We start from the raw sequence: 16,412 nt of genomic DNA on the forward strand, positions 1-16,412 counted from the left end.
TTATTAATTATTATTGTTATTTTAAATCGGCATGTAACAGTAGCAGAATTCAAGAACTTGAAATGTGTATGTTCTAACTTTCATTCAGCCAACTTCTTTCACCTGGTAAGTGTCAGGCCATGAAAAGGCCTTAGCTGGAGTATGAACCAGGAGTAGAAAGAATAGAGATACTGCACAGCTCTTGTCAGAGTGTCTTTAGCCATTGAGATCAGCATTGTTGGTCATCTAACAGTCTGTGAAAGCAGCAAGAAGTGAGTTAGAATTCTTAACAATTGTTTAAGAGAAAACTTTGAGCAAGCTGGGAGATTGAAAAAAAAGAAAGTAGTCTATTCTATAAGAGATAGAAAGAAGAACTGTAACTACTTATATTTTAAGTTATTTTGAATATTCTAGGACCCTACGTTTGTGAGCCTGAGGCTGACTATAGCAAAGGAAAACTGCTAACCAACTTGATTTAGCTGCAGTTAACAGCATAATATTAGAGTAACAGCCAGGGTTTTTGTTTTTTTGTTTTTTGTTTTTTGTTTTTGTCTTAAGACAGTAAGTCACTGACTTAGGGTGGACATTTATGTTGGTGGGCAGAGCAGCAGCAGCCACAACAACATTGGTGTTCTTTTATTGAGATGGATCATTTTAATTTTATCCCTAGGGAAAAGATATTTCTACAAAAAGGCAAAAGGGGAAAAAAGACATGAAGCACAAGTCTTCATTTTAGGTAACTACATGAAACTGCTTATGCAGTCATATAGCATGGGCAACTGTCCCTGTCTTTACTCATTTGAAAAAAATTTCTGTGACTGGTTATATGTATGTCTCTGTTAAACCTTTAGCTTATGGCCCCATACCGAAGTGGTTGGAGCACCCTCTAGTGGGAGCTCCTTTCTGTGCTCTTAAAATGCCGGTTAGTTTAGTTTAGTTTTGTTTTTATTTAAATTCCAGTTAGTTAACATACACTGTAATATTAGTTTCAGGTGTACAATATAGTGATTCAACACTTCCATATGTCGCCTTGTGCTCATCACGACAGGTGCACTCCTTAATCCCCATCACCTATTGACTCCTCCAACTGCCACCCCCCTGGTAACCATCAGTTTGTTCTCTATAGTTAAGAGTCTGTTTCTTGGTTTTCAAAATGCCTTTTAAAAGTAAGGGTGCTTTATGGGGCACCTGCGTGGCTCAGTCCGTTAAGCATCTGCTTTCTGCTCAGGTCATCCTGGGATCAAGCCCCTGTGTCGTAGGGTTCCCTGCTCAGTGGAGAGCGTGCTCCTCCTTCTCCCTCTGCCTGTCCCCCCCCCCCATGCACTCTCACTCGCTCACTCTATCTCTATCTTAAATAAATAAGTCTTTTTAAAAATAAAATAAAAGCAAAGGGGCTTTAAGGGAGACCCTAGTATGACTATTTGGGGAGACTAAGCAGCTAAACATGATGATTTGAGTTATGCTGACCTTGAAGAAGATATGTGTTTATTTTTGCAAATTTATTTATTTATTTATTTTACAAATTTTACCCTTTGCATAAAATGACTTGGGCCCAAGTATAGTACATTAAACTTTCAAGTACAAAAAATAACTGGCAGATAAACACAGAATTAAAACATACTGGTATATACATACACAAGCTGACTTGCTCCAATAATAGGCTCTATATAATCTTGAAAAGTAAAGTCAAATGTGAAAGTCACTGAATGACAGGAAATATTTTCCCTGCTATCCCAGCTCTCATGGGGTGGAGGCTTCCTAGCCCTCCTCCTAATGGTTTGAGGGTGAACCTCTTAATAGGCTCTTGTTTCCCTGTCTCTGCTCTCCCTCCTTACCCTGCCCCATTGCCTGTTTCCTATCTGTACTCAGACATCTATTTTCTTGCAGTCTGGACATTTTTAGGGGAAAGACGTTGGTCCACAGCTTTTTCGAGTTCCTAGATAACTAGCTTTGTGGCAGAGCTCCTCTCAGTCAGTAATATTTTTCCAGCTTCTTTATGCTTTATTTTCTCTTACATTTTAATGTTAGCATTTCATTTGTCTGTTAACAAAACAATATTTTGTTTTAAGAGCTCTGGAAGATACCAATTTAGAATAACTATGTTTGCCTTCCTCAGCTTTCACAAGTCGTATTCATCTCCTTTTCTCTTCCATATAGAGTTCACCAGCCACTATCATTGGCTGAAAATCGTAATTCACCTTTTCTTTCTTTTTCATGCTTCTGATAGGAAAGAGCTAGTCTTGATTTGCCTTTTTCTTCTCAGAGTATCTCTCATCTGTGCCTCCTTTCTTTATAAAAGTGCTCCTTTCCAAAGATCTCACCACCTTTTTATTCTGATCATCCCAACCATTTTCTAGCACTTATTACATATTAATCTTTTTCTGAAATGTATATGTATTTAATTCTAGGGGCCTTGAATATGCTGAAGAATGATAAGGAGAATTAATACACAAATTATACTATAGCTTTAATCACAAATAAAGTCAGTTTAAGTATATAGCTGTTAAATCACAAACATTTTTTGAGAAACTTCTGTGTGAAAATCACTATGCTAGGTGCTAAGGAAGAAAAGACCTGTTTATAACTGTGTCTGCCCTTTAGGTGCCAGAAAAATAAAAGAAAACTAACAGTACAGTGGTATATATAATACATATAAATTAAATGGTACAAAGATCAGTAAAGAATTTGTTCTGAGAGAAGGATTTTTGAAGAAGTGGGTTTATTAGCTGGACCTTAAAGAATAGCCAGCATTCAGATAGCAAAGTTGGAAGGGGTGGTATTCTAGGAGAGTAGAATTGCATGAGAAATGGCAGAGAGGCAAGAATGCACATGACATACTTCGAGAACAGTGGATCAGGCCAGCTGCCTGGAGTGGAAGTTTCCTTTAGCAAAGTAGTAAGAGAGGTAGGTAGGCAGACTCCCACCTAATTACAAGGGCCTCAAATGCTCAACTTAGCCATTTAGACTTACTCATATAAGTGGTATAGAGCTACTGGACATTTTTGAAAAGGGGAATTATATAATCAAAGGATGTTTCAGAATGAATTGTCTATGTTTTAAGGTTAGATGAACACTGACCTCTGTTTTGACACTTTTCCCTCTGTCAGTCTCAGCATGAAGTAATAAGACCCCGGACTTGAAGGTACACTAGAAATAGAAAAGGGGGAATGGTTCAATAAAACATTTTGAGGAAATATTCTTAAGGACTCCTGTATTCTAATCTTGGATTCCCAGCACTTAGAGATTCAAGTTAGAAACATAGGAGTCATCATGGGCTTTTCCCTCCTTTCACTCCTCCACACCTATCAACTATCATGTCCTTTTCATTTCAACCAGATTTGCCCCTTTCTCTCCATATCCCACTGCCACTATCTATGCTCAGGCCCTTGGTGGGATTTTTGCTTGATATTTCTGAAAAGCACATCTGATCTTGTCACTGTCCAAGTTAAAATTTTTATGTGGAGTAGGCTAAAGTCCAGGCTCCCTGACCTAACATAAAAGGACCTCCAGGATCCAATCCTACATGCTCACGTCCCCTTCTCTCACCATCCCTGCATTTGTAAGTGCCAGAATGTTCTCTGCACTCTCACACCAGGCATTTGTACGTGCAACCCTCTTGACCCACAGCAGCCTTCTTTCCTACTTCCCCTTTTTAGGGAATCTAACTGCCCTCCTGTGGCCTTCAGTGACACCCATGCTTATTATTTCTGTCGTGGCTGTCACACAGTAGTATCATCTTAATGGTGTAGCACTCTCACTAGACTGTAAGCTCCTTATAGAGCACAGAACTGTGTCTTATTTTCTTTGCATCCCAGGTATCTTCAAGGCCAAAGTATGTGGCACACAATTAGCATTCGATACATGATTAAAGAAGAAAATCAAGAAAATGGGAGACTAATTGGATGTGGAGGAAATAAGGAAGAGAAAGAAGTTTAAAATGACTTCAAAATTTCAACTCCAGATAGCTCAGGATAGGGCAAAAATCTATATCCATGAAAAGGACTGACTTTGAAAGGAAGATTTTAAATTTGGTTTTTGATATTTTGACTTTGTTATCAGAGTATAGTTACTAAGTGGAAATGTCCAGTAATTAGCTGTACATGAGGAATTAAGGAGCTTAAAGACTTAAAAGGGCATACAGTTCTTTTTTTCAGCCTGGTCCTTCAAAATCTAATTTCAAAAGCCCCCTATCTGGTTGGCCCTGAATATGTCTGCCAGGCTGGGCAAACAGACATTTTTGTTTTATGTGGTGCATAGTAGTCCAACTGATATATTCTCTCCTGGCTAGCTGGTGGGTAGCTCTGGAGTTCTGGGTCTGGATGTCCTGTGCTAAACCTGAATGGGCATTCTCCCTCGAGTGTATTTTTACCGGCACTAGTTCAGTTGACTCTGTGGTGTCAGCCCCAGAAGGATTTTGTTGTTGAGCTTTTATGGAGGTGTCTCTTTGACAAAATCAAGAGCATGGAAAAATTCCCTTTTTAAAAAATCACTGAAAAGAGAGAACTTGATTCTGGATCTAAACGGCCTTCAGTTTAGGCTGAAATTACCAACTGTCGATATTGTAGACGTTGTTCACAGTAGCTGTCTTCCTAAGCAGTTGTCTCTTTTATAGGTTGCTGAATGACCATCACGATGATGCCTCCAAGTTTATCTGTCTTCTAGCAAAGCCCAGCTGCAACTCTCTAGAACAGGAGGATTTTATCCCTTTACTTCAGGTAATCTTCATTTCCTTCTAAAAATGGGTTTTATTTTTAGAGTTTCAGAGGTTTTTAAAATTTTTTCCACTGTAAGGTATGTCAATCAAGATATACAAATCTAGAAGTCAGATTTCTGGGAGAGTGGTTTTCAAGCTCATTTTAAGAATAAAATCCTTTTGTTAAATGAAAATCAACACAGAACCCATAGTATAAAACAGATAAAACAGGGCTACTCCCACTGAAGCAGAGGAGGGGGTGCCACTCAGCCTCCCCCTTGCCCAACCACGGCAAACACCGAAACACTTTCTGAAGCTAAACATTTGGTCTACTTGGCCTAGCTGACCTGTCTCCACAGAAAGAGCCCGCTTGGGGAGTATTTATGTCTAGGTCTTCCAGTAAGAATCAGTTACATGCCAATATTGGATCTGTTTTTACTGTAGCATTCTTCATAGCCCGATACATTACTTGTTAATATTCTTAATTTCACATCTAAATATTTGGTTTTCCTAAGCAGATCACAAATTCCTTGAGCTAAGCTTTGCCTTTCATGTGTGTTGAATGCTCATCATTGTTTTAGTTGTTTTAGTAAATCCTTGTTGACTTGTTAGTGAGGATGTCTAAAGAGAGTCAGAAAAACACATTGACATAGTTTTTTGTCTTTGTTTTTGTTGTATTCATGGTACCATCAATTTTTTTGTGCTAATTTTCTTGTTGAAATATAACATATACACACAAAAAACCACAAATCATAAAGTGTACCCACCAATCAATGAATTTTCACAATGTGAGCACATCTGTGTAACCAGCACCCAGATCAAGAAACAAACCTCACCAGTACCCACAAAGCTCTTCATGCTCCCTCCCAGTCACTGCTACCCTATGGTTACCACTGTCCTATGTCTAATATAATATGACATAGATTTTTAATTATAGTAACAAATTTCTGTGTTTGGTTATGATTTATTTTGCATTCATAGTCTTTGAGCTTGTCTTAACTTGCATGATGGCCCTGATTATCTTTAGACTCATATGCTACATGTTATTTTTCCTCTTTAAAAAGTACTCATGAGAATGTACTTTAAAAAATACTCGAGTACTTTACATTTAACTAGGATCATTATACATAATAATATCCAACATTACATATTCCTACTTATGTTTTGTCAAATCACAGATATTCAGTATTTGAACTATATTGCTACTAAAGCATTAGGTTTTTGTTGTTGTTGTAAGCTGTGTGATTTTATTTTTTATTTTTTTCATTTTAATTCCAGTATAGTTAACATACAGTTTTATATTAGCTTCAGGTGTACAGAGACTTAAGTCTCTCTCTCTGTTTCGCCCATCCCCCACCTATCTCCCCTCTGGCAACCACCAGTTTGTTCTCTGTAGTTAAGTCTCTTTTATTTTGTCTCTTTTTTTCTTTGTTCATTTGTTTTGTTTCTTAAATTCCATATATGAGAGGTGCCTGGGTGGCACAGCTGGTTAAGCGTACAACTCTTGGTTTCAGCTTGGGTCGTGATCTTGGATTGTGGGATCGAGCCCCAACTTGGGCTCCACATTCAACACAAAGTCTGTTTGAGAATCTCTCTCCCTCTGCCTCTGCATCCCCCACCCCATTTCACTTCGCAATATACCCTCTAGGTCCATCCATGTCATTCCAAATGGCAAGATTTCATTCTTTTTATGGCTGAATAATATTCCATTGTGTGTGTGTGTGTATGTGTGTGTGTGTGTGTACACACACACATCTCTTCTTTATCCATTCATCTATTGATGGACAGTGGGGCTGCTTCCATAATCTGGCTATTGTAAATAATGCAATAAACAGGGACGCATATATCTTTTTGAAATTGGTGTTTTCATGTTCTTTGGGTAAATACCCAGTAGTGAAATTACTGGATCATATGGTAGTTCTATTTTTAACTGTTTGAGGAAGCTTCGTGTTGTTTTCCACAGTGGCTGCCCCAGTTTGCATTCTTACCGACAGTGCATGAGGGTTCCCCTTTCTCTATGTTCTCGCCAACACTTGTTATTGCTTATCATTTTTAGCCATTCTGACAGTATGAGACAATATCTTTTTTTTTTACCTCTTTTCATTTCATTCCTTTTTTTAAATTATTATTGTATTATGTTAGTCACCATACAGTACGTCCCTAGTTTTTGATGTAAAGTTCCATGATTCATTACTTGCATATAACACGGTATCTTACTTAGGTTTTACTTTGCATTTCCCTGATGATTGATGATGTTGAGCATCTTTTCATGTGTCTGTTGGCCATCTGTATATCTCTGATGAAATGTCTGTTTGAAAACATTAGATTTTAATACCAGTTCTCTATCCACCCCTTACCTTTACCCCCTCAATCCATTCTTGCCCTGCTGTGACTCCTACAAACTGCATCTTTTGGTTCCCCTTCCCTGGCTGGCTTCTTTTTTTAGATGTAAGTACCAAAATTTAAAATTTAATCATAAGGCCTGGAAACTAAAGTTTAGGATATCATACGAAAGGAGAGAAAGCTGGAGAGAGGGAAAAGGAGGGAAGAAGGAGACATAGAGGACTAATTCAAGAATTTCAACAACTAACTGGCATCTGGAGAAGAAAGAAGGGAAAGAATGTAGAGAAGGAAATCATCACAGAACTAATACAGGATGGAGAGAATTCGAGAGACTGGGATGATAAGATGGGTACAAAGAGGTAGAACCTGGTAGGATTCCTTGGGATCCCTGTTTCCCTCCTTGGGAACATGCCTGTGTAACCAGCATATAATCAAAAATAGAATTTGACACTCCCACACCAGCGTCTCATGCTCCCTCCAGTCCTGCCCACAGAATTAAAGAAATAATACAGAATATAAGTCTTTTGATTGAAAAAAGCCAAGTACAATGAGTAAAAGAAACATACATAAACATGTCAAATCAAAATTTTAGAAAAATGCTGACGAAAATGAAATACTAAAAGCTTCCAGAGAGGAAAATCAGGTCCCTTTAATAAATACAAAAATTGGCGTGGTATTAGATTCTCATTAGTAACTCTGGGGAAATGGATTTGAAATCAGATTTCCAATATCCTGCCAAGCTATTAGTCAGATATGAAATTAGAATAAAGACATTTAAAAACTCAGAAAGTTTATCTCCATATTTTCTGGAGAGTTACTTGAATAGATACTAGTAAACCAAAGGGCACCTGGGTGGCACAGTAGGTTAAGTGCCTGACTCTTGGTTTTGGCTCTGGTCGGCATGATGTCAGGGTTGTGGGATCAAGCTCCACATCAGGCTAAGTGCTCAGCATGGTGTCTGCTTGGGAGTCTCTGTCCCCTCTCCCTTTGCCCCGCCCCCCCCAACGCATAGGCACACATGCATGCCCCCTCTTCTCTCTCTCTCTCTCTCTCTCCAAAATAAATAAATCTTCAAAAAAATTAAGTAAACCAAAAAAGAGGAATACATGAGGTCCATGGAACCGTAGATTCAATCCAAAGAATCAGTGAAGGGAAGACCTTAGATGGCAACTGAAGAACAGCCAGTCCAGAATAGAAAAGCTGATGGGGTTTCTCTGGGAATAAGTTCTCCAGAAAGGGGACTAGGCAGGGGAGGAGCTATTCCATGCAGTATTATTATTATATTTGAGAACAGGGAAACTGGAGGGTATGCTTGTAGCACGGCATTCTATATGAACAAGTTTTAAAAAAAAAATTCGAAACTCCAAGAAAATTGAAAAAAAAAACTGTATAAGACAGTCATGATCTAAGCTTGAAGCAAATGGAAATATGACATGATTACAAACAACTGATGGAGAATAAGAAAAGAAAGTCCATTTAACTTCAGTTCTTTGAGTGCCCGAGTGACATGATGTTAGACCAATTAGAAAGTAAGAACTTTCTCCAGGAATGGAATCACTGGCAGGCTCCATTTTTCTTGCCCTCTTGCCTAGCTGGCCCAGTGTGGGTGGGTTGGCCCCCTCCAAAGTGGCTCCCATTGTGCCACACCCAGCAGGCACCCCAGGCTAGGACTGGTACCCACCTCCAAAGCAGTTCCCATCACACCACACCTAGTGGTTACCCTTAGCCTGGACCTGCACCTTCCAAAAACTACTCCTACCCAGGAGGTCAGGGGCAGCCCTGCCCACAGCAGTTGTGGCCCAGCCACAAAAGGAGGGAGCATGCAGCCCACACACAGTCACCTCTGGAGAGCCTGGTTCTGGTGATTAGGGGAGGTTTTGCTTCTGGGCCCCACAGGATGCTTTCTACATAAGGCCACTCCTTCATGACCGGATGTAGCTGATTTACCTAAAACGTAGAAACAAACAGAGTCAGACAAAATGAGGATATAAGAATGAAAGAACAAGACAGAAAACAACCTCAGAAAAAGAACTAAACTTCAGAAAAAGAACTAAAACAATCTACCTAATAGGGAATTCTAAGTAATGGTCATAAAAATGCTCACTGAACTATAGAGAAGAATGAATGAACACAGGGAAAACTTCAACAAGAGATAGAAAATGTTAAAAAGAACCAATCAGGGCTGAAGAACAATAACTGAAATGAAAAATACACTAGAGGGAATCAATAGCAGTTAGAGGATGCTGAAGAATCGATCAATGATCTGCAAAACAAGGTAGTAGAAATCATTCAAGCTGAACAGCAGAATGAAAAATTTTTAAATGAGGATAGTTTAAGGGACCTCTTAGACAACATCAGGCATACCAACATTTGCATTAGAGGGGTCATAGAAGGAGAAGAAAGAGAGGGTAGCAGAAAACATATTTGAAGAAATAATAACTGAAAGCTTCTTTAACCTGGAGAAGAAAACAGACATCTGGGTCCAGGAACCACAAAGAGCCCCAAAGAGGTCCACACAAGTCACATAATAATTAAAATGTCAAAAATTAGAGATAAAGAGACTCTTAAAAGCAGCCAGGGAAGAGCTACTAGTTACCTACAAGGGAACACCCATAAGACTATGAGCTGATTTTTCAGCAAAAATCTTGCAGGCCAGAGGGAGTGGCATGATATATTTAAAGTGCTACAAGGAAAAAACACACATATACACAACCAAGAGTACTTTACCTAGCAAGGATATTTCAGAATTGAAGGAGAGATAAAGTTTCCCAGACAAATAAAAGTTAAAGAAGCTTATTACCACTAAACCAGCCTTACAAAAATTGTTCAAAGGACCTCTTTAAGTGGGAAAAAAAGGGCACCACTAGAAGAAAATTATGAAAGAAAAAAATCTCACTGGCAAAAGCAAAGATACAGTAAAGGTAGTGGCTCAACCACTTACAAAGCTAATTTGAAGGTTAGAAGACAGTAAAATCTACTATGTATCCAATAATTAGTTAAGGGATACACAAAATAAAAAGTTGTGAAATACAACATCAAATACATTTAAAACATGGGAGTGTAGAAGATTAAAAATGTAGTGCTTTTAGAATGTGTTAGGATTTAAATGACCATAAACTTGAAAGTCACCCAATCACAAGGAAAACAGCAAGACAAGAAGAAAGTACAAAGATTTATTACAAAAACAAAAAACCGGAAAACAGTTAACAGAATGGCAGTAAGTAAGGGTGCCTGGGTGGCTCCGTTGGTTAAGCATCTGCTTTTGGCTCAGGTCATGATCCAGGGTCCTGGGATCAAGCCCCACATCAGGCTCCCTGATCAGTGGGGAGTCTGCTTCTCTCTCTCCCTCTGCCTGCCACTCCCCCTGCTTCTGTGTTCTCTCTCTCACTCGCTCTCTCTGTCAAATAAATAAATAAAATCTTAAATTAAAAAAAAAAGTGGCAGAAGGACATACCTGTCAATAATTACTTTAAATGTAAATGGACTAAATGCTCCAATCAAAAGACATGGGATAACTGAATGGATAAAAAAGTAAGACCTACTTATACGCTGCCTACAAGAGATTGACATGTAAGTGAAGGGATAGAAAAAGATATCCCAAGGAAGTACAGTAGAGCAGATCAACAGGACTAGAAGTTGGTTCTTTGAGAGAATCAATAAAATAGACCACTGCAAGACTTAATCAAAAGAAAAGAGAAAGGACACAGATTATTAAAATTATGAATGAAAAAGGAGAGGTCACGACGAACACCATTGAAATTGGAAGGATTATTAGAAATTTTTATCAACAGCTATATGCCAATAAACTAAACAATCTGGAAGAGATGGAATCCTTCCTGGAAACCTATAAACTACCAAGATTGAAACCGGAAGAAATTGATTTCTTAAACAGGCCAATTAATTATGAAGAAATTGAGTCAGTGATAAACAACCTTCCAAATAACAAAACTCCAGGCCCGGACGGTTTTCCTGGGGAATTCTACCAAACATTCAAAGAAGAAATAATATCTATTCTCCTAAAGCTATTTCAAAAAATAGAAACAGAAGGAAAGCTACCAAACTCATTCTATGAGGCCAATATTACCTTGATCCCCAAACCAGGCAAAGACCCCCTCAAAAAGGAGAATTACAGACCGATTTCCCTAATGAATATGGACGCCAAAATCCTCAACAAGATCCTGGCTAATAGAATCCAACAGTACATTAAAAGGATTATCCATCACGATCAAGTGGGATTCATACCTGGGATGCAAGCGCGGTTCAATATTCGCAAATCAATCAGCGTGATACATCATATCAACAAGAAAAGACTCAGGAACCATATGATCCTCTCAATCAATGCCGAAAAAGCATTTGACAAAATACAGCATCCTTTCCTGATTAAAACCCTTCAGAGTGTAGGAATAGAGGGTACATTTCTCAATCTCATAAAAGCCATCTATGAAAAGCCTACAGCAAATATCATTCGCAATGGGGAAAAGCTGGAAGCCTTTCCCTTAAGATCAGGAACACGACAAGGATGCCCACTCTCGCCATTATTATTCAACATAGTACTAGAAGTCCTTGCAACAGCAATCAGACGACAAAAAGGGATCAAAGGTATTCAAATCGGCAAAGAAGAAGTCAAAATGTCTCTCTTCGCAGATGACATGATACTCTATATGGAAAACCCAAAAGAAGCCACTCCCAAACTATTAGAAGTTATAGAGCAATTCAGTAATGTGGCAGGATACAAAATCAATGCTCAGAAATCAGTTGCATTTCTATATACAAATAACGAGACCGAAGAAAGAGAAATTAGGGAATCCATCCCATTTACAATAGCACCAAAAACCATACGTTACCTTGGAATTAACTTAACCAGAGACGTAAAGGACCTATATTCTAGAAACTATAAATCACTCTTGAAAGACATTGAGGAAGACATTGAGGAAGACTTCATGGATCAGAAGAATTAACATAGTTAAAATGTCCATGCTACCCAGAGCAATCTACACTTTCAATGCTATCCCGATCAAAATACCGAGGACATTTTTCAAAGAACTGGAACAAACAGTCCTTAAATTTGTATGGAAACAGAAAAGGCCCCGAATCTCCAAGGAACTGTTGAAAAGGAAAAACAAAGCTGGGGGCATCACAGTGCCGGATATCGAGCTGTACTACAAAGCTGTGATCACAAAGACAGCATGGTACTGGCACCAAAACAGACACATAGACCAATGGAACAGAATAGAGAGCCCAGAAATGGACCCTCGGCTCTTTGGGCAACTAATATTTGATAAAGCAGGAAAAAACATCTGGTGGGAAAAAGACAGTCTCTTCAATAAATGGTGCTGGGAAAATTGGACAGCTACATGCAAGAGAATGAAACTTGACCACTCTCTCACACCATACACAAAAATAAACTCCAAATGGATGAAAGACCTCGATGTGACACAGGAATCCATCAAAATTCTAGAGGAGAACATAGGCAGCAACCTCTACGACATCGGCCAAAGCAACCTTTTTCATGACACATCCCCAAAGGCAAGAAAAACAAAAGATAAAATGAATTTATGGGACTTCATCAAGATTAAAAGTTTCTGCACAGCCAAGGAAACAGTCAGAAAAACTAAGAGGCAGCCCACGGAATGGGAGAATATATTTGCAAATGACACTACAGATAAAGGACTGGTATCCAAGATCTACAAAGAACTTCTCAAACTCAGTACACGAGAAACAAATAAATCAAAAAATGGGCAGAAGATATGAACAGACACTTTTCCAATGAAGACATACAAATGGCTAACAGACACATGAAAAAATGTTCAAAATCATTAGCCATCAAGGAAATTCAAATCAAAACCACACTGAGATACCACCTTACGCCAGTTAGAATGGCAAAAATAGACAAGGCAAGAAACAACAATTGTTGGAGAGGATGTGGAGAAAGGGGATCCCTCCTACATTGTTGGTGGGAATGCAAGTTGGTACAGCCACTCTGGAAAACAGTGTGGAGGTCCCTTAAAAAGTTAAAAATTGAGCTACCCTATGATCCAGCCATTGCACTACTGGGTGTTTACCCCAAAGGTACAGACGTAGTGAAGAGAAGGGCCATATGCACCCCAATGTTCATAGCAGCAATGTCCACAATAGCTAAATCGTGGAAGGAGCCGAGATGCCCTTCAACAGATGACTGGATTAAGAAGTTGTGGTCCATATATACAATGGAATATTACTCAGCTATCAGAAAGAACGAGTTCTCAACATTTGCTACAACATGGATGGCACTGGAGGAGATAATGCTAAGTGAAATAAGTCAAGCAGAGAAAGACAACTATCATGTGATTTCTCTCATCTATGGAACATAAAAACTAGGAAGATTGGTAGGAGAAGAAAGGGATAAAGAAAGGGGGGGTAATCAGAAGGGGGAATGAAACATGAGAGACTATGGACTATGAGAAACAAACTGAGGGCCTCAGAGGGGAGGGGGGTGGGGGAATGGGATAGATCGGTAGTGGGTAGTAAGGAGGGCACATATTGCGTGGTGCACTGGGTGTTATACACAACTAATGAATCATAGAGCCTTACATCGGAAACTGGGGATGTACTGTATGGTGACTAACATAATAAAAAATCATTAAAAATAAATAAGTTAAAAAAAAACTGAAGGGAAACAAACAAAAAAAGCTGGAGTAACCATACTTATCATCAGACAAAACAGACTTTAAAACAAAGACTGTGGTGCACCTGGATGACTCAGTCAGTTAAGCATCCAGCTCTTGATTTTGGCCCAGGTCATGATCTTAGGGTCGTGAGATTGAGCACCATGTCAGGCTCTGCACTGAGTGTCTAATCTGCTTAAGATTCTCTCTCTCCCTCTGCCCCCCCCCCACACTCTCTTTCTCTAAAAAAACAAAACAAAACAAAGAAGGGCATTACATCATGATAAAGGGATCAATCCAATAAGAGAATATAACAACTATAAATATCTATGCACCTAACATAGGATAATATATAAATAGATGAAGCAAATATTAACATAGAGGGAAGAATTGACAGTAATAAAAAAACAGTAGGGTGTTTTATTTTTTTAAGCTTTTATTTAACTTCCAGTTAGTTAACATACAGTATAATATGATTTTCAGGTTTACAATATAGTGATTCAGCACTTCCATACAGCACCCAGTACTTATCACAGAAGTGCACTCCTTGATCCCCATCACCTATTTCACCCATCCCCCCACCCACCTCCCCTCTGGTAACCATCATTCGCTCTGTGCAGTTAAGAGTCTGGGTGGCTCAGTTCCTTAAGTGTCTGCCTTTGCTCAGATCATGATTCCAGAGTCCCCGGATTGAGCCTTCTGTCGGGCTCACTGCTTAGTGGAGAGTCTGCTTCTCTCTCTCCCTCTACTTCTTCCCCCACCCCGCTGCCACCGGCTTGTGCTCTCTCTCTGTCTCTCAAATAAATAAGTAAATAAAATCTTTCTTAAAAAAAAGAAAAAAAGAGTCTGTTTCTTGGTTTGTCTCTTTTTTTCCCCCTTTGCTTGTTTGTTTTGTTTCTTAAATTCCACATATGAGTGAAATCGTATGGTACTCGTCTTTCTCTGACTCCCTTATTGCACTTAGCGTAATACACTCTAGCTCCATCCATGTCATTGCAAATGGAAACATTTCATTCTTTCTGTGACTGAGTAATATTCCATTGTATATTACACCACGTTTTCTTTATCCATTCATACTCGATGGATACTTGGCTGTTTCCATAATTTAGCTATTGTAGGTAATGCTGCTATAAACATTAGAGTGCATGTATCACTTTGAACTAGTGTTTTTGTATCCTTTAGGTAAATACTTAGTAATGCAATTGCTGGGTCATAGGGTAGCTCTATTCTTAACTTTTTGAGGAACCTCCATATTATTTTCCAGAGTAGCTACACCAATTTGCATTCCCACCAACCGTGCAAGAGGGTTCCCTTTTCTCCACATCTTCGCCAATACCTGTTGTTTCTTGTGTTGTTAATTTTAGCCATTCTGACAGGTGTGAGGTGATATCTCCTTGTAGTTTGGATTTGTATTTCCTTGATGATAAATGATGTTAAGTATCTTTTCATGTGTCTGTTGGCCATCTATTTGATTGTCTTTGGGGAAATGTCTGTTCATGTCGCCTGCCCATTTTTTAATTACGTTACTTGTTTTTTGGGTGTTGAGTTTTATAAATGCTTTATATTTTTTGAATACTAACCCTTTAGCAGATATGTCATTTGCAAATATCTTCTCCCACTCCATAGGTTGCCTTTTAGTTTTGTTGATTGTTTCCCCCACTGTGCAGAAGCTTTTAATCTTGATGAAATCCCAGTAGTTCATTTTTGCTTTTGTTTCCCTTGCCTCAGGAGATGTATGTAGTAAGAAGTTGCCACAGCTGATGTGAGAGAGAGGTTACTGCCTTGTTCTTCTCTAGGATTTTGATGGTTTCCTGTCTCACATTTAGGTCTTTCATCCATTTTGAATTTATATATGTGTATGGCGTAAGAAAGTAGTCCAGTTTCATTCTTCTGCGTGTTGCTGTCCCATTTTCCCAACACCATTTGTTGAAGAGACTGTCTCTTTTCCATTGGATATCCTTTCCTGCTTTGTTGAATATTAATTGACCATAGTTGTGGGTTCATTTCTGGATTTTCTGTTCTGTTCCACTGATCTATATGCTTGTTTTTGTGCCAGTACCGTACTACAGCTTTGTAATATGATTTGAAGTCTGAAATTATGTTACCTCCAGCTTTGCTTTTCTTGTTAGATTGCTTTGGCTATTTAGGGTCTTTTGTAGTTCCATATAAATTTTAGGATTGTTTGTTTCTAGTTCTGTGAAAAATGCTGATGGAATTTTGATACAGACTGCACTAAAATGTGTAGATTGCTTTGGGTAGTATAGACATTTTAACCATATTTGTTCTTGCAATCTATGAGCATGGACTATCTTTCCATTTCTTTGTGTCTTCTTCAATTTCTTTTTATCAGTGTTTTATAGTTCTCAGGGTACAGATCTTTCACCTCTTTAGTTAGATTTATTCCTAGGTATCTATGGTTTTGGGTGCAATTATAAATGGGATTGATTTCTCGATTTCTCTTTCTGCTTCTTCATTATTGGCAATATATAGAAATGCAGTGGAATGTTTTTCCATTTCTTTGTGTCTCCCTCAGTTTCTTTCATGAATATTCTGTAGTTTTCTGAGTACAGATTTGGATCTTTGGTTAGATTCATTCCTAAGTGTCTTAGGGTTTTGGGTGCAATCATAAATGGGAATCGACTCCTTAATTTCTCTTTCTTCTGTCTCATTGTTGGTGCATAGAAATGCATCTGATTTCTGTGTGTTGGTTTTGTATCCTACAGCTTTACAGAATTCATGTATCCATTCTAGCA

General features: G+C 38.6%; 1 protein-coding gene across 7 annotated transcripts in view; it reads left to right on the forward strand.

Annotated features, from left to right (window-relative positions):
- Positions 1 to 16,412, forward strand: part of PPP2R3A (protein phosphatase 2 regulatory subunit B''alpha) — a 205,041-nt gene that overhangs the window by 85,666 nt on the left and 102,963 nt on the right. For all 7 annotated transcript variants that reach the window (XM_045791823.2, XM_045791819.2, XM_045791820.2 and 4 more), the window contains one exon: positions 4,592 to 4,694. In XM_045791823.2, coding sequence (XP_045647779.2) covers positions 4,592 to 4,694 — 103 coding nt within the window. The remainder of the gene's footprint in view (positions 1 to 4,591; positions 4,695 to 16,412) is intronic.

The sequence above is a fragment of the Ursus americanus genome, chromosome 20 (genome assembly GCF_024610735.1).
Source record: "Ursus americanus isolate L20-20 chromosome 20, mUrsAme1.1.p, whole genome shotgun sequence".
Lineage (NCBI taxonomy): Eukaryota > Metazoa > Chordata > Mammalia > Carnivora > Ursidae > Ursus > Ursus americanus.